The sequence below is a fragment of the Natator depressus genome, chromosome 1, assembly GCF_965152275.1.
Source record: "Natator depressus isolate rNatDep1 chromosome 1, rNatDep2.hap1, whole genome shotgun sequence".
Lineage (NCBI taxonomy): Eukaryota > Metazoa > Chordata > Testudines > Cheloniidae > Natator > Natator depressus.
The window spans coordinates 48,150,478-48,175,022 of record NC_134234.1 but is presented as its reverse complement, the minus strand read 5'-3'; the positions used below and the strand labels follow the sequence as shown (position 1 = coordinate 48,175,022).

The window sequence follows — 24,545 nt, the reverse complement described above, 5'->3', positions numbered from 1 at the left end:
TTTTTTCCTCAAACTCATAATCAAACCTGTAAAATTCTTCTTTCCCTGCCTTTCCCTCATCAGTAGGTATAAGCCATCCTCCGTCAGCAAGCTGTATTCCATGTCCAGCCAGTAAATACTCCTTACTGAAAAAATCCTGGATGAGAAACTGGAAAGATTCTGCATTTACGCTGTTAACTTTTATGCAGTGCTTCGAAACACCATACATGTGCAGCTGTAAATGATCAGGTGAGAGACAGCAAAGTAAGAAAAACTATCCAATACAACAAGCATTTCAGCAACCAGACAATTTTTCTTGTTAAATACAGAGTTATTGTAAAACATCTCCTTTAAATGTGTGCAGTTCTCATCTGCCAGGGAAAACTAGTATGTAATCCAAGCAGAGAGGAGGAACTCCTAACAATATTAATTGGAAGTTGAAGCTAGACAAATTCAAATCGAAATAAGATGCAAATATTTCACAGTGAGGGTGATTAACTATTGAAGAGGAGATTACTCACCTGTGCAAAAACTGATCTTCTTCAAGATTAGTGTCCCTGTGGGTGCTCCACTGTAGGTGTCGGTGTGCCCCTGCGCCATTGTTTGGAGATTTTTACAGGAGTACCCGTATTGGCCGCACATGCGTGGAGCCTGCCTCACATACCAGTCTTGTCTTAAAAGTGCGCATGCGCGGCCGAACTCCTCAGATCCTTCTCTACAATGGAGGCCGCCCAGCTCCGAAGTAGAGGGGAGGAGGATGGGGAGGGGAGCACCCACAGGGACACTCATCTTGAAGAACGTCAGTTACTGCACAAGTGAGTAACCTCCTCTTCTTCTTCGAGGTGTCCAAGTGGGTGTTCCACTGTAAGTGACTGAAAAGCAGTATCTCTCAAGGAGGTAGGGACTTCGAATCTGGAAGGAATGCAGTAGATAGAACAGCTCTGCCCACACGCGTATTGGTGATGGGTCCCTGTGTAAGAGCATAATGTTTTGCAAACGTATTTTCAAAAGCTCAAATGGCAGTTCCGGAAATGTCCTTAAAGGGGGACGTTCTGTAGAAAGGCCACTGAGGCCGCCCTGGATCTGGTGGAGTGAGTAGTGATAAAGGTAGGAGGCGTCACGTTCTGTAGTTGATAACAGAGACAAATGCAATTCGAGATCCAGTTGGAAAGTCAGTGGTTAGAGATAAATGAGCCCTTAGGGCGTTCTGCAATGGGGACGAATAGCTTGTCGGAACGCGTAAAGGTTTTAGTCCTGTCAAAGTAGAAGGACAAAGCACTGCGCAAGCCCAAAGTGTGCATCATAGATTCAAAGGAATTCGCATGTGGTTTTGGGAAAGGTAGGGAGATGGACAGGCTCATTGACAGGGAAAGATGAGTGCACCTTCGGGGAATTTTGGGGAGTAAGCGTGGGGTGACTTTGTCCTTAAAAATATGGTGCATGGCAGATCTGCCATGAGTGCTGCAATTTCTCCTGAGTGTCTCACACAGGCAATCGCTACCAGAAACGCAGTTTTCATAGAGAGATGTAGGAGGGAACATGTGGCTAAGGGTTCAAATGGTTTTGGGTTAGGCATGTTAAGACTAAGGGGAGGCCCCAAGATGGATTAGGCGGTTTGATGTGTGGGTATAAGGTTTGGGGTCCCTTAAGGAATCACTTAGTAATGGGATGAGCAAAGATAGTCCTATCGTCGATGGCATCATAGAACATTGTAAATGCAGCCAAGTGGAGTTTGATAGGACTCAGGGAGAGTCCAGATAATTTAATCTCTAATAGATAGTCGAGGATTAGTGGGAGAGGCACGGAAAAAAGGAGCAGTGTTTGTGACAGCCCACCAGTGTGTAAATCTTGTTCAGTTATAAAGGCAGGTGGTGCATGTAGAATTTGTTGTGCTACGAAGGAGTACATTTGAACCTGCCCCGAGCAAGTTCGCTTGGCATGAAAGAACCATGAAGGAGCCAAACCTTGAGGTGTAACATGGTTAAACTGGAGTGGAGTAGCAGACCCTGTTGTTGGGACAAGAGATTCGGGCGGAGGGTAGCAGGATGGATGCAGAAAGTGACATCTTGATAAGGAAAGGGTATCATGCCTGTCTGGGCCATGTGGGGCTATCATTATGACCCTGGCTTGGTGTGTTTGTATTTTTAATCAATAATTTGTGTATGAGTGGCATCAGGGAAATGCATACATTAGGTCGGTGTTCCATGGGAACATGAACACATCCCTCGAGGAGTGTTTGCCTAGTCCTGCTCTGGAACAAAATCTTGGGCCTTTCTTGTTTGCTGCAGTTGCAAAAAGCTCTGTGGTTGGGTATCCCCATGTGTGGAATATGTCTAGTACTACATCCTCATTTAGTTCCCATTCGTGGTCTATGGGAAATCTTCTGCTGAAGTCGTCGTGGTGGTATTGAGAGAGCCAGGTAAGTACGCAGCTTGATATTCAGACATTGTGTCTGAGACACCAATTCCATCATTTCATCGCTTCTGTATAAAGGGAGCGGGATCATGCCCCCATCCCCCTTTGCCTGTTTACATAGAATATATAGGCAATGTTGTCGGTCATTATCCTGACATGTTGGTTTTGTATGAAAGGAGAAATTGGAGACAGGCATTGCGTATCGTTCAGAGTTCTAGACGTTGATGTGAAGGGACGTCTCGGCCGGAGACAAAAGACCCTGGGTAGCGTATTGGGGCATGTGTACTCCCTATACCATAAGGGATGTATAAGACAACCGATGGGACATCCTGTAGAAAGGGGACCCGTAGCAAAGGTTGTGAGGCAATGTCCACCAGTGGAGAGAGTCCTAGACTCTGGGAGGTATGTATAAAAGTTTGTTCAGACCATGGACATTCGGGCTGTAGACAGTGGAATCCAGCTTTGGAAACACCTCATGAAGAGGCGAGTGTTCTTGACTACAAAACTGCAAGAGGCCATTGGGCCTTGGAGTTGTAGGCAAACTCGTGCAGCCACTTGTGGACTGTTGCACAGCTTGGGAACGAAAAGGTTGATAGTGTTATAAAGGTGGAGTGGGAGAGATGCTATTCTTTTGCATGAGTCGAAATGTGCTGCTATGAACTCCAGTTGTTGGGTGGGAGTGAGTGAAAATTTTCTTTGTTCATTCCCAGGCCAAGAGCATGGAAACATTGGACTGTCCATTGTGTGGACTGAATGGCTTCTTGGAGCGTCCAGCCTTTGAAAAGGCAGTTGTCGAGGTAAGTAAAAATTATGATTCTCTGCCTTCTGAGATGAGCTGTTATGACTGTGAGGAGTTTGGAAAAGACACAAGGTGCAGTCGAGAGGCCGAAAGGTAGGACCCTGTACTGGTAGTGTTGTGAGCCCAGAACGAAGCGAATAAAACATCTGTGGGCAGGATGTATGGTCACAGGAACATAAGCATCCTGCAGGTCGAGGGCTAAAAATCCAATCTCCGTGCTCCAGTGCAGGAATTATGGTTGCAAGTCACCATTTTTTTTTAAAATTTTATTTAACGAATTTATTGAAGCGTCTGAGGTCGAGAATGGGTTGCCATCCCCCAGTTTTCTTTTGTGTTAAAAAATACTGGGAGTAGAACCCTTTTCCTCTGTGTTGGTCAGGCGCTGGTTGTACTGCTCCTAATTGGAGGAGGTGATGTACCTCTTGGTGGAGCAGTTGTTTGTGAGAGGGGTCCCTGAAAAGGGACGGGGGGGGGGGGGGAATGGGCACGAAGTAGGGATGATGTTTTCTATACCGTTGCTCACATCTTCAGATTTGCTTATTAGTGGGAGGGGGTTGACATGAAGCCGATGAATTGATGTGGCGACATTGATATCTTGGTCACGGACGTTGTTGTTCATATGGTCTATGACTTTGTTGAGTATACATTGGATAGCATGGATGTTGATAAGGTTGGTATCTATATTGTCTCTTCCTATTTGCGGGGTTTGGATACCGAGAGACCATAATGTCGCTCTTGAGTCCTTCATGGAGTGAAGCACATCATTGGTGTTACTGGCAAATAGTTTTTCACTATCAAAAAGGAGATCTTCTATGGTATTCTGAACCTTGCAAGGAAAAGATGATGATGAAAGCCATGAAGCTCGACGCATCACGACTGCTGTAGCAGTGGACCTCGCAGCTGTGTTAGCAACATCAAGCGCAGATTGTAGTGCAGTACGGGAGATGATTTGTCCGTCAGAGACTATGGCTTTAAACTGTTTGTTTGTTTTTTCCCCACCTTTGGAATATCATAAATAAAGTCCATGAGTTTCTCATAATTTTTGTGGTCATATTTTGCCAGAACGGCCGCATAATTAGATATCCAGAATTGTAATGTGGACGAAGCATACACTTTACAACGAAGCAGGTCCAGCCTTTTACTGTCTTTATCAGTTGGGGTAGACATGGGAACTGGGTTAGCTACCTCTACTACCAATGTCTTTGGCGCTGGGTGAGTAAAAAGGAATTCAGACCCTTCGGAAGGAATAAAATATTTCCAGTTAGCTCGCTTACAGGTAGGTCTGCTAGTAGCCGGAGTCTGCCATATGGTTTTGGCAGGATCCATAATGGCTGGATTTATAGGTAAGGCAATCTTGGATGTGGAGGAAGATTGCAGGATGTCAGTCAACTCATGCTGGTTTTCAGAAAACTTCCTCCAGATTAATCCTCAATTCATTGGCGACTCTTTTGAAGAGATCTTGAAATTTTAAGAAATCATCCGACAGTGTTGGTGGGGAGGCAGTATAGCCTCATCCTGTGTGGATACGGGCTCCACAAGGGTTGGGGAAGCACGTGTAGTGTGTTCATCAAAGTGTGGAGTAAGAGCTTGTTGTCTCTCATTCGTAGCCGTATGCACTGATGGTGGCAAGGTGGCATTGCTCCTATTTTTGGCATCTTGGCGATCATAGTGGAATCGCTTATATGGTGCTCATGGACCCCATATTGCCACTGACTGGGGAAAAGGCATAGGTGGTGCCATCCATGGATTTGTATACCAGGGCGGGAGGTCTTTGATGAAAGAAGACCTAGATTTTCTGTGACCAGTGCTGATTTGGCTCTGTGACTGGGAGAACTGGTATGATGAAAAGTCTCCCTGCACTATGGCTTCCTCATCACTAGAAAAGTGAGATACAGCCAGAGACAGGTGTCTGGACCACACATGAATGTCCGGAGAAAAACAGGTGTCAAGTAGAGGTAACTGTAGGTTAGGTGACACCTGTAGGTCCAGTGAATGAATGAACTGCAGTGCCAGGGAGCCTGTGTGAGAGAAATCCTCTGTTAGGAGCACCTGCGGTGATGGAGGGTCATTCGGCACAGACGTTCTCTGCACCATAGCGCTCAATGTATGCGCTGAGGTCGGTTGTGCTGGGAAGGTAAGCACAGCCCGGGTCTGTTCAAGCAAGGTCCTCTGTGCTGGCACCGTGTCCACTGCGGTGCCAGACGGTGCCATAAGAGAGGCAGGCAACTTGAAGCCTGAAGCCTCAGCACTGGGAGCTTGTGCTGTCACCGCAGCCAGAGGCAGGATTAGCGCGATGCCAGGGGAACCGGCACATCAAAGGTGCTGAGTGGAGAAAAGGTCTGCACAGAAGAAATAGACCTGCTCAGCAACCTTTTTGCTTGCAATGTTTCCCTTTTGGGTGAGGGAGGCAGGCGTCTTTTTTTTTTTTTTGTCCTTTTTGGAGGCGGGAGGGCTGCGGTTCACTGAGGAGCCCATACCTGGGTCAGAAGCAGGTCAGAGTGACTTCTGCCCAAGAATCATTTTCAGGCGGAGTTCTCTATCTTTATGTGCCTTGGACTTTAATTTGGAACAATGGGCACATTTTTGAGGAACTCCCCAGGCATTTTATACACTGGGAGTGACCATCCGACATAGGGATGGCGTCCCTGCATATAGTGCACTGTTTAAATCCTGGGGAGCCAGACATATTAACGTCGGCTGGAGGCTGAGAGGAACAAGCGGGAACAAATTTTTTTTTTTTTTTTTTAAAGGGATGAACTTATCTAGTAACTAGAGTGCTAAAGTAAGGGGGAAAAGGATGTAGAATGGATAAGAGAAAAAGTTTTAACGAGTCTGCTGTAGGTCCGACTCTGGCCGGGGGACGGCAGAGAAGGAACTGAGAAGTTCGGCCACGCATGCACACAATTAAGACAAGACTGGTATGTGAGGCAGGCTCCGCATATGTGCGGCCAATATGGGTACTGCTGTAAAAAATCTCCGAACAACAGCGCAGGGGAGTACTGACACCTACTGTGGAGCACCCACAGGGACATCTCTCGAAGAAGAAACAATGTTACCAAAGATTGAAGTGGAATCTCCATCACTGTCAATTTTAAAAGAAAGCTTGCAAGTTTTTCTAAAAGATATGCTCTGGGTCAAACAGGAATTAATTCAGGAAAGCCTTAGGGCCTATATTATACAGGAAGTCAAACTAGATTTTCACCATGGTCCCTTCTGTCTTTATAATCTATTAATCTAAAATTTTCCCTTATCAAACATTTTTCAACAAAATTTGCATAAACAGTATGAGATCCTCAGTCAGCAGTAAAAGATTTTACATGGATATTTTTGTATTGTTGAATTGAGCCCTTTTGTCTTAAGTTTACAAAGAAGATGAATATAAACACCAACGAGTAAAATATTTAAAACAAAACGAATTGTCTAAACAAGATCCAAAACATCATTTAAAAGATTATTTTTCTCTATTATAATGGCAAGCTTGTCATTTTAGCTAGAAGAAAAAAAAGGTGGAATAAGAAGGTGGAATAAAATTTGAACCCCAATTTGCTACATTCATGCCTAAGAGACCATACATGTCACCTATTAGCTATTACCAGGCTTTTCAGTTAATCATTTCTAAAGCTATCAATTCTCTAGTAAAGCCAAATCTTTTATACACACTGTGGGCTATGAGGAAAGTCTCAGGTTTCTCGGAGTGATATCACCCATATTAATTACAAAAACCACCACAGCCAATAAGAACAGTGGGATGACTATGAGATTCTGCTCCTTTCCTGTGAACAAGAGGCTTCTGAAACCAACTTCGCTCCAAGGTAACAGAAAAGAGGAAAAATCACTAGTAGGATCTCAGCAGAAATCAGAACATGTTATATAAAAGGCTGAAATTTCATTTTAGGATTAACTATTGTGGGTTAAGAGCCATCTCACTAGGGGATTTACAACCCCTCACTTCACCTTTGTAATTTGCTCTACTCTTATTTTGTAATATAATTTTTGAAGGGCCACAGAGATACAAAAGTTTCTTAAAACTAAAATGATTGCATGTACTAGTTAATTTTTTTTATTGTAATTACAACCTTAGGGAATGTACTGCTGTAATATTTGGCTATAAAATCCAAGAAGATACATATTTCACTTAAATTCACATATTCAAAATTAGCTAAACCTTGTGAAGAATACAGTAAAGATCCACCTGTTCAATGGAAAAAGTACTAGGAGATTTTTCTTCTACAGCAGCTTTCAGGGAGATCCTTTTTGCTGCAGATGTTTTCATGAGATAAAGACTGCCTGGCTGCGGGTGAATATTTTGCCTTTTTTTCTTTCTAATTCTCATCTCTTGCAGATTTCTGGCACAGTGAAGGTTTGCAATCATTTCCATCAAATCTGCTAGGAAAAAAATCACCACACATCAAATCCTGTTTCAATTGTGTGTTAATTTAGGATATGAACTCAATTCAGTAAAAGCAAGTGGGTAACAAGCATGATTTTTTTTAGCTCGCATAATTTTTAGAATTTGCCATAGAGCAAACATACAGAATCAGAATGATTTAAGAAGCATCATTCATTGAAAACATTTTAAAATGTTTAGTTCAATGAGTGCATTTCAAACAAAGTTAAACACTCTTATTCTAGAATCTAAGTTTGTTTTTGTTGAAAACATTAAATAAATAGAAAGTAGTCAATCATTTCTGAATCTATAATCTTGAGATTGTAAAAAGTGACCTTTTCCTTGTAAACAATGGGCCTAACTCTGCAAACACTTATAGATGGGTATAAATTTATGCACATAATCTCAGTAACTCCTCACTTAAAGTCGTCCCAGTTAGCGCTGTTTCGTTGTTACGTTTCTGTTCAATTAGGGAACATGCTTGTTTAAAGTCGCACAATGCTCCCTTATAATGTTGTTTGGCAGCCGCCTGCTTTGTCCACTGCTTGCAGGAAGAGCAGCCCGTTGCAGCTAGCTGGTGGGGGCTTGGAACTAGGATGGACCGGCAACCTCCCATCAGCTCCCCACTCCCCTAAGTTCCCTGTGTGGCAGCCGCCCAGCTGGCTACCAATTGCTGGCAGTTCAGCTGTCCCTCCCGTCACTGCCATGTGCTGCTCCTGCTCCCTGGAGCCTCCTGCTTACTATGCGGAGAGGACGGGGAAGAGGGAGGCTAATGTCAGGGTGTCCCCCTCCCCTCTACTCCTGCCCCCCAGCTTACCCCTTCTCCAAATAGAGCAGGATGGGGACACGACAGGGCTCAGGACGGAGAGAGCTTGCTGGCCACAGCTGCTGTCTCAACTTGCTGATCTACTTAAAAAGGCAATGTACTTAGAATGGTGTCAGCGTACTTAAAGGGGCAATGTGCATCTCTCTCTCTCCCACACACAGGGTGTGTCTCTCTGTCTGCCATGCGGTCTCCCCTCCCTCCATTTGTGCTGTCTTGTAGAGTGTGAGGCTACATTAACAACGTGTTAACCCTTCAGGGCTCAGCCAAATGCTAGTTCACATAATTTAGCAGTAAGGCATTCCCTGGGAAATATCCCACCCTCTTCCACCCTCTAACTTCACCACCTCAACCAAGCTTCACAATCATCATTGCTGTGTACAGTATTAAATTGTTTGTTTAAAACTTACAGAGAGTGTGTGTGTGTGTGTGTGTGTGTGTAACTATATAAAATACAGTTTTTTGTCTGGGGAAAAAAATTTCCCTGGAAGCTAACTCCCCCATTTACTTTAATTCTTATGGGGAAACTGGATTCGCTTAACATCATTTCGCTTAAAGTCGCATTTTTCAGGAACATAACTATGTTAAGCGAGGAGTTACTGTAGTCCCACTGAAGAACTTTGGACTACTCACATAAGTGAAGTTACACATGCTGACTGGGATTTTCAAAAAAGCCTAAAAGAGGTAATCCCAACTCCCACTGAAAGCTGAGTACCTAATTCCCTTATGCCTCTTGGAAAATGCTGGCAATGAGTGTTTGGCAGGATTGGACCTAAATTTTAAAAACATTAGCAAACAAAATAAATGTACGTATGTATGTATGTATAAATAAATAAAACATACTACAAGTGACCATTCTATACAGCACCTAGAATGCTGTATGTTAAACAAAAATGTATAACCAAATGTTAAATGAAATTCAAATAGCTGTCACACAACTTATTTTCCAAGAACTGGTGTCCAAAGGTATAGCAAGTCCTTGACTCACTTTCAAAATTTACATATAAATGCAAATGCAGCATTATGAATATCACAGACCAAAATCAATCAAATATTGAAAAAAGATTTACACTTTTAAATTTTTAAATTTCTAATGTTCCTACATCTAGGTTTAAAAATAAAAGCAATAAACTCTCAATAATATGCAAAAACCTTCAAGGTTATAGTCAAACAATTACTGCTCACAACAGATATATGTTCAAAAACGTTTGCTTGAAAATACCTGAATCACCATCTCCATTATCTCCTAAATTACACACTGTAACTTGATTGGTGCAATCTTTCTCCTCTAACTGATAATCTTCAGACTCTGCAGTATTTGGTTGAATTGTGACATCTTTTAGTTCTTTATCTCTATTCATATTTTTGTTAATCAATGAGTCAAGTCTTTTGCTGCCATGCTGCTCATTTGTGGAAACATTTGTCTTAACTTTGAAAGGTGGCACAAAAGTTTTGGCAGTTTTGCTCAATACCGGCAGATTTCTTCTTTTCTCACTTTCTTCAGCAGAAATCTTATTAAATGGAGTAAAAAAGCCTGATGTACCACTTAAAGACTGTCTTAACACATGATGCTGAAAAATGTCAGATTTAGATTTAAATCCTTTAAAACCCTGGTCTGGTATAGTAAGATTAGGATTCTTGACTTCTTGTCGTTCTTTAGTAGCACTGTATAGAGGAAAATATTGAACAACATATAATTGAGCTTGGCTATCAGTAAATTTTCATACAAAACCTAACAAAGTTTGTCATTCCTTATAACTTTTTCTTTACTCTAATAGTCTCCCATTTAGTAAACAACTTTCAATTACATTCACATAAAATAATTCTTAGAACTAGCTAATGCTTTATTACTTCAAAGAAATCAGGTTACCTAATACAACATTTCATATCTATGGAAAAATAAAATCTGAACACATATGTAGAATTTCCATGGAATATTGCAGCGGTTTTATAGTAAGGCAAAAATTTAGATGATGTTTCAGTATAATTTGAATTAAAATTGATTAGCATTTTTTTAGAAGATTGTGTAGCAAATTACTACAGTAAGATTAAAATCAATCCACAAGAACATATTCACCCCATATTCTGTTAAGCAATTCTTTAGAAATAAATCTGAAATTATACTACACACTTTTTCCTTACCTGAAAGGAACACAAGTTTCAGGTTTTAAAGGAATATGGTACATAAACTTTCTTCTGTCTTTCACTGTGCCTAAAAAATAATGAAAACATAGTATGTTTCAATGGCACATGTGATGTTTCTGGAAGATTGTGTGTGTGTATACCAACCCACAATGTATACACACACATATACAAATAATACACACAAGTCTACAGAGTCAATAAACAGGTTTTTTTCCTTTTTTATTTTTTAAGGAAATGAACTGATTTCATATAAAATTCTCTTTGTTTTTAAGAGACCAATATTTAGGTCTCCTTGGTTACCATTAGCGAGTGAAAAGTAAGTTTTGCTGTGCTGACAAGTGAGCTCAGATATGCTTCCCAGATCCAAAACCTGAACAGCTACTATTATTGTGAGAGCAGTTCTTGTTATTAGAACTCCCTTGCCTGCCTAACAGAGCTGCTAGAAACCAGCAGCAAAACCTCTTCTGGCACAGATCTGTGGGCAGGTCTACACCACAACCGGGATTGACGTTCTGAGATCCATTTAGCAGGTCTAGTAAAGACCCGCCAAATCGACTGCAGACCGCTCTCCAATCGACCGCTGTACTCTACCCCCAACAGGAGATTTTCTCCCATCGACCCCGCGGTAACTAATTACGTAGCTGGAGCTGCGTAGCGTAGGTTGACTTACTGCGGTAGTGTAGACATAGCCTGTGTCTCTTTACCTGCCCGCTTCTAGAAACCCTCTGGCCCACAGGCATTCTTTCTGACCAGAAATGTTAAGCCCTGGTATATTTCAGATTAGCTCAGTAGTAGACAGCTTAGAATTTTCACATCTCAGTACTTCAGACACGTGTGAATATAGCTTACAGTAATTATTTTTTGTCTTTTCGTCAATTTTATAGCTGTTCTAGCTCAAACTAATGGTGCCAAAGAAATCCTAATACATCCTTTCTAACATCTACATGAAGCCATTGGGTGAGAAGCAAACTGGGGGAGACCACAATCTCACATCAGCATTATGCAGATGATCCCTAGCTTCGCTTCCAGTGCAGAAGGCATAACCAGTATCCTCTCCCAAATATCACAGTGTGTGGCTGGCTACAATCAGTACCTGGATTAAAGATAACTGGCAGAAACTCAACCAAGGCAAGATGGAAGGGATGCTTGTAGAATGTGTAAAATGCTTCCAAAAGCTATCTACTGCTATCCAATCACCCTCTATTAAAGGAGTCTGCTTCCAGGCGATCAGTTGGTCGGTACACTATGGGCCTTTTTACACTCCTCACTGATTCTAAATTTTCAAATAACTGCCACTCTGAAGAATGCCACCTATTAAATTCTACAAAATTGTCTGATGACAATTTTGTCACTGTGATATGTGCTTTTATGACCTTCAGAGTGAATCACTGCAACTTTGTATATCTAGATAGGATGACAGTCCTTAAAAAAGATCAGTTAGCTTAATTAGTTTGCAGCCTCCCGCCCTACCAACACCAGGTGCCAAGAGCATATGAACCCCAGTGCTCTGGTCACTACACTGACTCCCCACAAAATACCAGGTCAGGGTAAAATTCTTGGTCCCAGTCTTCAAGGCCCTCCATAAAAATGTTTCAAGGTATCTAAAAGAGCATCTCTTTGGGATGTTAAGATCTCTCTGCAGCTATATTCCTCAAAGACTCTTCGGTGTTAATATGTTTTAACTCAGACCTCCAAATTTTTATGCAGAAATAATATACTAGTTTACATAAAAATGCACCTATTGGTAAGGTATCCTCATCTTACTGAGGTTGCAGTTTGAAATTTTGAGTTACTGGATGCATGCACTGCGGATGATTGTATGTTGGAAGTGATAGAGTTTTTTTTATAGAGGTGAGCTGTGAATATACTTCAGTATTCTATTTGTGTGGTAAGGCATCTGATTTCAGGTTAGCACAGATGTTAATATTGCTTAAATGGCGATTTCCTTGATTTTTCATGAGTGTGTTGATGGGAAAAGCGCTTAAGCAATCTTAATTCATTAACTTTTTTGTGTTGGTTTATTCAAAAAAGAAGAACTATAAATGACACTTGATATGACAATTTACTATATCGTATATGAACAAGAAAAATAAAATTACCATCTGGAGTGCTTTTTGAAGCTTTCAAAGATTTGTGGGGATTCTCTGTTCTGTCAAATTCAGGTAATAGTTGTCTTTTAATTGGAGGTTCTCCTGAAAAATAAATTACATACACCAATTTTAAAAAAGAATTTTCTCTTAAGCTCAAAAAAAAAAAGTACTTGTGGCACCTTAAGCTCAGTATCTCTCCCACTATAATACAGTAGCTGAACTTCTAAATTTAGCATTTAAAGAGTTGTGTCAAACTAAAATTAGAAACTTTACAGACCACACTTTCTCAATTTAAATGTCTTTTCCCACAATTTGGCTTCTGTTTAGTAATCAAAGCAAAGAGAAGGATATAAAATAGGAATGCATTTTGTCTAGGGTTCCGTTATACACATATATCATGCCTGTTTCAAATACCTTGATTATTTGAAATATTGTTATACTATGTAAAGTGTTTTGGAAAAAATCACTGACAAAACTGAACATGATAAATAATTTTAAGTTTGAATATAAAGTAAAGAGAGAAATTTTTTCAAAAATCTTTAAAGGAGAATATTCCAAGTCTGACTGATACTATTATCTTAGGCATTATTATATATCCTTATTACCATAGTATTAGCAATTCACAAGGTGAAGAGAGATGTTTCCTTAAACCCTCCCAACTAAAAACCAAGGTCAATTTTATAAGAAACTGCTGACTATCCAAACACTTAATTAAAAGACATTTAAACAAAAAGTGTTTCTTTACCTTGCTTTTGCATATCTATAAAGCAGCTTTCCTACAGGGCTAGTGATGTTAGAGCAACCTACACACTGTACTAATGTAGGGAAATAGCTTGTGTAAGTGGAAAGATTAGCCTGTTTTATCAGCTTTGGGGTTGTCTGTTTAGGGGGTTATAGCCCTTCTCAGAACTACACTAAATACTATCAAAACATTCTTGTCAAATCAGTTTAAATGGTTAAAGCCTTTTCCAGAAGTAATGGATCCCGATGATTTAATTTGCAAACTTTTTTCCTGTCTGGCTCTATTATGTAGCATTGTTGGGAGTGCTTCTAAAACTTCATACAATAGATAGTTTGTTGGAGACTTCTTTGTAGACAATATGCCTGATTCACTCCATGGTAATATCTATGGGGAGCATAAGCTACTATAGATCTTGGAGCAAGTTCTTGCTCAGAAGAGGGAGGCGGAGGATTAGTATGCCAGAAAGTTGTCTGTGTGGCACAAGGTGCCTGCAACCTCCCTTGCACAGCCAGGATGGCAAGAAATCCACAGGAAATGCTAAAAGTAGCTTTGGAGAGGGTGTGACTAAACGCTGGCCGCAGCAGCACTTTAACATGACTTGTGTAGTCACGGCAGAGCGCTGGGAGAGAGCTCTCCCAGCATTCTAAAAAAACCCCACCTCCACAAGAGGCATGGCTCCCAGCACTGGCACACTGTTTACACTGGTGCTTTACAGCACTGAAACTTGCTGTGCTCAGGGGGGTGTTTGACCGTAAACTGCCAGTGTAGACAAGCCCTTAGGCAGGTAGAGATGTCCTAATTCAGACATCCACGTAGGGAGCACTTCCACCAGTGGAATCCCTATGAAATCCTGTCACAACTGAAAGCTATTCTCCACTGAAGAGACACTAAATAATGAAGGTGGAAACACTACCTGTCCTTTTCTGGGGTTGAATAACCTTTAGACGCAGCTAATTAGATTTGCAGAGAGAGATACCATTAGCACTTGCCTGCTCCCAGGAGGAAGGAGCTACTGTTCTGGCCCCCATGCTAAAAAGTGAGAGTCTGCCATAGCTTTCAGGTGGCAGCTGTAGCTTTCATAAATATTAGCAAAAAAAATCTGCAGGTTTAGAATTATGCTAATTATTAAAGTACGGTTTGTGCTTCATAACAAGAGTCCTGCTCGTGCGCCATCTGAAATCAATAGATAAGTTATCACCAATGTCAAGGAGAGTTTTGACATTGAAATCAAGGAGAGCAGGTTCAAGCCTTAGATTACTTAAAATCAGCTTAAACAAGTTATATTGCAAAGTGCTCTAAACTATTTAGAAATGCAAAATTAAATGCCCTTACTAGAATTAAAAAAAAAAAAAAAAAAAAAAAGACACCTACCAAGTGAGGTTTTCTCTTCCATGTGTCTTTTCCCAATTCTCATATTTAATGGACAGTTTTTATCAATCTTTCTACAAAAAAAGAGGGGTTTTTTTGTATTATTTTCTACTCCAGAATTAGAGAGTTTATCATCTTCCATAAAAGCTTTGGCACTTTCTACTGCTTCTGTTTCCAAGTATTTTTCTGAACTTTGGGAGCGTGTAAGATGATAAACATCCAGCTTTGTTTTAGTTGGAGCACTGCACGAAACTGCTTCAGCTTCCATTTCCATCCTATTTAGACCGTAATGCTCTTTTTCGAAAAGCTGAGTCTCCTCTGAAGGTGTAAAACTGTTTAACAGAGTTAGGTGCTCATCTTTCTCACTGTGAGGTGCACATGCAGGTATTTTAATATTGTAAATGTTTCGTAAAGGCTTCATTTCAACAGGACAGCTATTTGTTAAGTCAAGTTCTTCATTATGAGTTTCCTGGATTTGGGATTTTAAAGAGGCTTCATCTACTGCTTTGGTTGCATCAACATAATTAACAGAAGATTTTAGGGCTGTAACAGGATCTTGTCTTAAATTAAGTTGATCTGCAAAGCAGTATTTGCTGTTGGCAGTGTCATCGAACACCTGCTTCACTTTCAGAAAAGCATTTTCAGAAACTAGCACTTGCTTTCCACTTGCTGTGCTGAATCCGAAAGTAGCATTTGAAATCAGTTCAGGGTTTGGAAATCTTTTTTCTTGTAATATTGCTATCTCAGATTTCCTAAGTGCTGAAGTACTTCCTGTTCCAACAAACTTTTCTACTTGGTCCCCAACTGAAGATGCATCATAATCACATTTCAGCTCTGATACACATTGTTGATCTGACAAATTATGATTTTCAATTTCAGAAAAGAGACTTCTAGCTTTCTTTAATGAATCTTCAGATAACTGTACAGGTTTACCACTTGCTGTGCTAAAAAATCCATAATTACCTGTAGAAAAGTCTGACTGATGATTTAGTTTTTTAGAAAACTTACATAGGCCAGAAAATGTGTCATTCACCTGAAAGCATGACGTCTGAGGACTTGGCTCAGACCCAATATCTACAGATTTATTTCTATTGTACTGTAGTGCTTGTCCATCTTCATAGATGTTCTCATTTGCATTGGGAAAATGGCATGTAGATGAATTATAGGTCTCATTCTTGTCTATATTTGAAGAGTTAGCAGAAGTGGAGCACTTACCACTGTCCAAGGTCTGAGAGCAATTTGCTGCAATTTCATTTTGATTAGTTTCTGATTTAGTTTCAGTGTTCTGTTTCCTAGATTTATCAGAGTTTTCTGGAAACATCTGTCGGACTCTCTTTAGTGCATCATAGGAAACAGTGACTGTTTTACCTCTTGCTGTACTGAATGGAACTAGTCCATCCTTAGAAAACTTTGAACTGGAGCCTGCCACTTCAGTGGCTGAGATTTTCAAAACATTCTTGGCATCCAGAAATTTTAAATCACAGTTTTGATTCACATAACTCTCATTTTGAAAATCTTCTTCAGAACTAACTAAGTTGTTTTTGTCTGCAGTGAGACTTACAAGTGGCTGATCTTGAGAAACACTATCCATATTTTCTGGGAAGCAGTTCACATCATGACTTGAATCATTTGAATGTTGAAAGTCAGACCCTTTACTATCATCTTTTAAATGAAAAGAGCAATGTTCTTCCCTGTGAGTTAAGTAAAGAGAATCATTTTTTATTTTGTCCTCCTTTACAGTTAAAATATTTTTCATATTTATGTAGATGGGATGTTCTGCAAGAATATCGGATACTTCTTTTAACTGCAAATCTGTAGTAATCTGATCAATAGCAGAAACAATTAATGTACTTTTTGAGCCATCATTTTTTTGGGGTGAATTTTCCAGATCTCCCTCTGCAAACAGCTTTCTTGCCTCAAATAAAGATGCCTCACTTAGAGATTTTTTTTTGTCATTTCCAGTATAAAATCCTAAAGCTGACTTTCCTATGGCCACACAAACAGGCTTTTTTGAAAATGAAGTTTCTGAGTGTTCTTCAGGTTCTTTGTCCAAATTAGCAGATAAATGTACCTCTACTGAAAGTTTTTTCACAGTTTCAACATCCACAGGTTGTTTAATTAGACTATCATGTAATACCTTTTTAGGTAGATTATCACGTTCTTTAGAAATAAGGTTACCTGTAAGGTTAAGCATTTCTTGACAATATTTGGGAGTAATTTCTGCAAATAACTCACAATCTTTGATAATGTCTTTGTTATATTTCTTTTTTTTTAAAGCCTGAATCTTGGAGTCCTCAAAATTACCATTATGATGCTTATTTTCTAGGAAAACATTTTCTTCTGCAAAAATTTGTTTTGCTTTAGTCAAAGATTCATCAGTAATTATAACTCTCTTGCCACTAGCGGTATGGAAACTTGTCATATTGTTCTGTTTTATATTTTTTATTTCAAAATCTGTGTCTTGGATGGAGATTTGTTGATGGTCAGAGCCTATTTTGGATTTGTTTTGGTTTATATTAATGGTTTTTTTTACAGAAGTAGCACCTCTGCCTTTCTTGTTTACACTGTTTCTCATTTGCCTATTGGAATTTGATGAAATATTATCCAGCTCTTTTTCTGTGCATGTTTCAAACAAATGGAGTTTATCCAATGGTGCTAGGGATACTGATATATTACTGCGAGATGTAGTTTGAAAATCATCTAGATTTTTTACCTTTTGTTCATTTTTATTAGGATCCAGTTCTGTTTCATCTGAAATATTTAAAGTTAATATTTCTTCAGTTTTAGACACTTCGCTCAAACATGTTAGGTCTGACAAACCTTCTTGTAAATTATACTGAGAGTGAGTGTCACTCTCATTTTTTTTTGTTGAGATGTTCAGAGTCTGATTGTGGTTTTCACTAGATGACAGACCATTTTCCATCTTATATCTAGAATATTTAATAGCTTTTAAATTATTAATTTTTGTACTACTAGAAATAAAATCATTTTCGCCAATTTTTTTTGTACTTTTCCCCCGATTTTCTTTATGTATTTGCACAAATGTATTAATATTTTCTTCATTATTTTTCAATGTATTTTGGTATTCAACATTTGTATATCTTAAACTTTCTCCACAATAGTTGTCTCTTTCTGTCAAACATCTGGAAACATTCCTTCTAGAAGGCATGTGTTTATTACAATAACCACTTCTGGGATTCATCTCAGTGGGTTTAAACATCTCACCATCATCATCCAGGTTACTGAACAATTTTGCAGCTCTCATCAAAACCTCATTAGAAATATTAATTTTTTTGCCTCCAGCTGAACTAAACCCTCCAAAATTAGAAAAACTGTCCTGTGTAGATATTGAAAAACTTGGGACAAGAAGTGTCTTATTTGCATTTCTGCATAAGTTAGTAGAGGTAAACTCTTCACAGTTATTTTTCTGGAAAATATCTCTCTCTTCTTTTACATTACCCATCACTGTAGACTCTTCATTTGTGGTGTGCTTACTAGATTTATCATTTACTCTTTGGGCTTCAGTTTCAAAAGAGTCATCAAAATCAGCATCTTGCCACATATCAGAAATATTCTTCAAGTTAGTTGTTTCATTTGTATCTACACATCCAGACAGTTCAGAGCTATTATTTTGCACCATATTACTTTGCTTTCTAAACTGTGTAAATTCAAACTGACTATTTGTTTCTTCCAGTATGTTAGAAAGTTCAGTAATTTCAGCTTCTTGGCTTGCTGTCAAAGTTCGGTTTAGTTGAGGTTGTCGATTTATAGGCAAGTTTTGAAGAGATGAATCAATGCTTTCAGGCAGGATACCTTGTGCATTCTTAGGTTCAACAAGACTTGCCTGTGAATCAAAACCATGGGAATCGTTAGTGTCCAATTTATTATCCACAACTGGAGAAATCTTAACATTTTCCTTTGTAATTTGATTTGAAATGTTTTTGATCCCTTCTCTGGAAAAGTCTTCAAGGCACTCAGCTTCCATATCTTTGAACAACATTTTGCCTTTTGTTATGCTATTTTCAGAGAGTTTTATCTGCTTATTAGAAGCAGTTTGGAAGCCACCAAAGCTTTCATTTAAGCCATGGCCATTAAAATTTGCATGTCCTAACCATTTCTCTTCGTCTTCTGGGTTTTCTTTTGACTTGATGTCTAAACATAAAGGTTTTTTTGAATATAAATCTTTATCTGATGCAATATGTTTGGAAGGAAGTTTGATCAGCTTCTTTATGCAATACTTATCTTCTACATTAGGCTCTGGTTCTTGTGTAACAAAGCCTGAGACTATTTGTTCAGGTCTGACTTGTAACGCAAGCTCTGGCAAGGTAGATTTTTCAGAAATTACAACTTGTAATGAACCACAGTCTTTGTGATCGAACGGTTTTTTGGCACTTTCTAGAGTTACAGTGTTTTTGTTAGCAGCTGTCTGAAGCTTATTTTCATCCTTTTCAATTGACTTGGTTTCTTGATCAGCAGCTATAACTTTTGAAAATGGAACTACATCTGTTTTTCTCTCTCTGTTTAACATAGTGCTAGAATTTTTATATGGCTGAATTGCCATAGGTGGCAGAGTTACAGCTTCGCATTCATCTATTGGCAAATGGCCTGTAACATCATTTTCATCTCCTGATGTTTTTTTATTGCAACAAACACTATTGTTCTTACTTATGTCAAGGTTAATTTCACTCAAAGTATCATTGAAGTGACAGTTTTTCATAGATACTGGCTCTTGTTCCATTTCAACCAACTGTTCACTATCACTAGACGACTCTCCAGGTTGATCCTTAAAGATCTGAAGTATAACAGTGTCATTATTTGGATTAACGTTCCTATGCATATCCATCTCATCTTTCTTTAGGCACTGAACCACATGTTTAATCCTACCAAAGTCCATTTCGGAATGCTTTGTTGCTAGGAGGCAAGCTGTAGCTATAACTTTAGGCTTTACATTCAAAATATTTCTACTGTTTGAAGAAACCACTAAATATTCTTTTGGAGTATTAGACGTTTCTGAGCAATTTAATGATGAAGCAGGCTGATGTTCCCTGCTATTATTTCTTAATACATCTTTCAAGTCTTGATGTATCATTCTGTTATTGAAAGAACTATTAGGTGAGTTATCTACTCTATCTGCTCTTGTGGCATATTTGCTCAATAGCATGGAATTTTCCTCAGTATCTGACCGCAAATACTTTCTCTCAGCAGAAGAAACCAAAAGATCTATAAGGAAATGAAAAACATTGTAAAATAGTTAGACATGTCAATAAATAGAAGACAAAGCAGTTCTCACTTATTCAAATAAACTGAAGTTAATTAACTTAGCCCTTAAATACAACTTTGGCCCCAATTCTGTAAACATTTGTGTACATGCTTAATTGTATAACCACGAATAGTCCCATTGATTTCAAGTGTGTGTTTGCAGGATCAGGGCCTTATATACGTTAATCATGGTCTGACAATTGACTTTACCATGAACAGAAATCAGTAGCCTTCAGTTCAAATACCATGAGTTGTGATCACAAATCAAGTAATGCTTTTGTTAAAATAGAGGAATAGGTATCCCCTTTGTGAAGTCACAGCACATGGATTCTGCGGTAAGAGCATCACATGAGGCGGGATTCACAGCTTTTGAAAAGAAATTATGTATATCACAACAGGTGTATAACTTACATTAACCCTGGCAGATTTTTTTTTAAAAAGTGTTTTAGTGCTCCTGAAAGGTATCAGATGGAAAAGTCTAGAGGAGGGGTGGGCAAACTTTTTGGCCTGAGGGCCACATCAGAGTTGCCAAACTGTATGGAGGGCCAAGTAAAGAAGGCTGTGCCTCCCCAAACAGCCTGGCCCCTGCCCCCTATCCATCCCCTCTCACTTCCCCCTGACTGCCCCCCTCAGAACCCCCCGACCCATCCAATCCCCCCTGCTCCTTCTCCCCTGACTGCCCCCTCCTGGGACCACCACCTCTAACCGCCCCCCCGGGACCCCACCCCCTATCCAACCGCCCCATCCCTGTCCCCTAACTGTCCTGCCCCCTGTCCACACCCCCGCCCCCTTACAGGCCCCCCGGGACTCCCACGCCCTGTTCCCAGTGCCCTGACCGCCCACGCAGAACCTCCGCCTCATCCAACACCCACCCCCGCTCCCTGTCCCGACTGCCCCCCCGAACCTCCACCCCATCCAACTCCCCCATTCCCCGTCCCCTGACCACCCCGCCCCCCCAAACCTCCGCCCCATCCAACCACCCCCTGCTCCTTGTCCCCTGACCACCCCCTCCTGGGACCCCCTGCCCCTAACCACCTTCCCAGGACCCCACCCCCTATCCAACCCGCCCTGCTCCCTGTCCCCTGACTGCCTCCGGGACCCCCTGCCCCTTATCCAACGCCCCCGCTCCCTGCCCCCTTACCAGCCGGAGCCAGCCACGGTCCTTGGCAGGAGCTTGCAGCCATGCCACCCAGAGTGCAGGCAGCAAGGCAGGCGGCACAGCAAGCTGAGGCTGCGGGGGAGGGAGGACAGCAGGGAAGGGGCCAGGGGCTAGCCTCCCTGGCTGAGAGCTCAAGGGCCGGGCAGGATGTTTGCCCACCTCTGGTCTAGAGATTCAAGCCCTCCAGCTATACATAAAGGATGCAACAGTAGTACAATGTTCCCCATACTGTTCATCAACCCTGACCTAGAGACACTATCTCTAGAATACTCCATGCCCATTCAGTCACCTCTGGCGACACTGCAAAAAAAGTTGTCAGCTCTGACAATTTATTTGAGGTGGAAACTTTTCTTCTAGAAACTAAACTGAGACCAATGCATTTCACATAAGCTAACCAGACTGTTTTCATATGGTAATATCTTTCTGTCACCATCAGACCCCATTACCAATCTTATGAATTACAGTTCCCTTCAGAACGATACTTGTTCATCTGAATTGTGAAGGGGAAGCAAGAGGTAAGTTTAATTAAAAAAACTTCAACTAATGAAAATAATTAAAAGCCATACCTTGATCATCATTATTGGCTGTATCAGGACCTTTAAAGGTACATGATTCAAATTCTGAATGAGATGATGCAGAATGAGTAAAAGAGCCTGTTTTTATTTCTTTCTGGACGTTTCCCTCTTGATACGGGGAAGCATTGTTTACTGTATAAATAAATCTTTTTGGTCTCTTTTTCAAGCTGGATAACACACTCATGCTTTCCAAGCCAGATCTCATAGGGGTGTTTTCATTATTTGTTGACCATTTTGTGTCATCAGGATTATTTGGAATTGAAGCATTACATATAACAGGGTGAGAGGTAACATCAGTTATGGAAGATTTAGAACATTCCTTTAAATGTTTATGAAAGCAACTGTTATGGACTTCTGGGTATTCTGTAAAGTTTGTATTTTCCATTAAGAAGGAACTACAGTCTAAAAAGTTCACTTCAGAAACCTTTTCAGCTGCAGATGCTTTCACTAAAGTTGGATCCTGAACACTCAGAGAGACAGAATGCATTAGAGAGGTTTCAGAGGTTGAGTACTTTTCATAAGTTTTTGTTTCATTCTCTATGTGTTCTGACCAATTGATATTCAACAGCTTTTCTGCTTTTATTAGACTTGAAGTGTTCAGTAAAGATGTTTCAAAAGTACTGAAGTTATCATGTTCCTTAGTCACAAGTGCTAATTTGCCTTCAGATCTTTTCTTGCTACAGAAACTGGACGGTGAACAAGTGTCCCGGGTGGATATTTTTTCCAGTTGTGTTACATCTAGACCAGATAAGTTCAGCTGAGACCATTCAGACGTTAAAGAAGATGGCATATCCTCTCTTGTAAATTTTCTATTTTCCGAGGGCTTCTGTATTCTATTATTTGGTATGTTAGGGGTAAACAGCTCACACCTAGGAGAATCCAATTCTCTTTCACACCTTAAGCAAGCATCTTTAAAATTCCCCATCACTTCACTAGTCTCTTGAAGTAAAACAGTAGACATTTTATCAAAGTGTGTTTTCTTAGTCCAGTTGGTTGTTTTCACTTCTTGTAGACATTTGCCACTAGTACGACATACAGAAAGAACATGTTCCCCTGCATCTGGCATATCTATGGTCATTTCATGCATCTCTCCATCTTGCAGGGCATTTTGTGCCATTTTGTTCCCACCTGACTTAATGGAAATGTGAAATCTATCTTCCAAGCTATTCATCTCACCAAATGAGCCATCTAACATCTTCTCCAGCTCTGTAAATAGTTAAAAAACAGGATTATTGAAAATATCACCTTAGAAATACTACTCTATTTCTATCTTGTAGTCTGCAAACTGTATTTACTCCTGCTGTTTCCCTCTCATTACTGACCCTTTGTGTCAGTTTGGAGCTGTAGTGGGTGTCCACAGCAGGAGCGTTCTCCAGTGACCAGCTTTTGATGCTATGGATAGGAGAGAAGAGACATGGGGCATCGGTGCAGATATCTCTTGCCTCCTATGGACTGCAGTGGACCAACAAATTTTGAGAATGGAACTCCAGGCTTCTTCTACCAGTGGGAGGGAAAGTGTGAATGTCCCGTGGACAGAAAAATTAGTAGAAAACTCCACAAGTTAAATTTCTGTATTTGTCTCCTATGCAAGTTATACCATGCAGGGGACAATGAAGGACCTACAATTAAATTCAATGTTTTACATTTTTTCCTTTCTTTGGATCTACTGTTTGTAGTTAATGGAACAATAATTTAATGGGAAAAATGTAATCTATCATGATCATTCTCCATGCACAATATCACATGTATCTCCATTCAGTTTATATTTATTTAACAATGAAAGTGTCTTAAAGTTTTTTTTTTATTACTCCAGACTGAGGTTCCATGTCCTCTTACTCATATCAAAGCCCATTCCCCCAGGGTAACTGTCTATCCAAATCCTGTATCCATGGTGTCATATATGGATATTAGGAAAGTTGCCTGCAAAGACTGATATCAATTAGGAAACAAACAAACAAAAAACCTAATCAACCAGAAGCCATAACTTCTATTAAAGTTAACTTTCTCCATAAAACGGTTTTACTAGAAAGTTGCGAAACAGAATGCCTAATCTGAAGGTACTGATACCAGGGAGAGTGAGGCAATTAAAACTGGTTTTGATTTCTAAAAAGTTCTTTAAAAAGTTCCTTTGGTGAACAACTGGCCAACTGTATGTACTCCATAGCTCTCCCAAGCACTGAAAACTCTGATTTGTAATTTGGGTTAAAATCTGGATTATTTACAGTGGGTGTCATGGGTGAAGGAAAAGATCTTTTTTCTAATTCTATCCCAAACCCAGAGAGTAGCATTTGCTAAGGAATATGTATAAATTTCTGGAGGGCATGGTTTTTTAAGAATTAATCTATGGTAGCCTAGTAATATTTACATGGTCACCATTTTCTTGTTCAATTACAACCTCGTGCTTGGCTGGATTAGATTACTCCCAATCCATTATTTCTTTGAGGTGGCTGGCTTCTCCCTTCTCCACTTCAGGCAGAGGAGGGAACTGAATCCAGGTCTCCCACATACCAATTGAGTGACTGAACCACTGGGCTAAAAGTTAGATGGAAGACAACACCACCACTACATCCTCCTCTTCCCTCCCGAAAGTTTGTGAATGGCATCTAAGTGGGAAGTGGGGTCGGGGGGAGGAGCTTAAATTATTTGGTAAATTTGTGTCAAATTCACAAATAGTTTCAGGTCAACTGAGCTGCATTTTTTGGCAAATAAACTATTTGTCCAAAATGTTTCACCCAACTCTAACCCACCCAATTAAACCAAATTTCATAGTATCTTTATGTTAACATAATTACTGTTCATTCTTT

General features: G+C 40.0%; 1 protein-coding gene across 1 annotated transcript in view; it reads right to left on the bottom strand.

Annotated features, from left to right (window-relative positions):
* Nucleotides 1–24,545, bottom strand: part of BRCA2 (BRCA2 DNA repair associated) — an 86,906-nt gene that overhangs the window by 37,221 nt on the left and 25,140 nt on the right. Inside the window, exons 9-15 of the mRNA XM_074959363.1 lie at nt 21,733–22,947; nt 14,752–19,968; nt 12,648–12,740; nt 10,546–10,615; nt 9,626–10,068; nt 7,386–7,579; nt 27–214 (exon numbers count right to left, since the gene is read on the bottom strand). Coding sequence (XP_074815464.1) covers nt 27–214; nt 7,386–7,579; nt 9,626–10,068; nt 10,546–10,615; nt 12,648–12,740; nt 14,752–19,968; nt 21,733–22,947 — 7,420 coding nt within the window. The remainder of the gene's footprint in view (nt 1–26; nt 215–7,385; nt 7,580–9,625; nt 10,069–10,545; nt 10,616–12,647; nt 12,741–14,751; nt 19,969–21,732; nt 22,948–24,545) is intronic.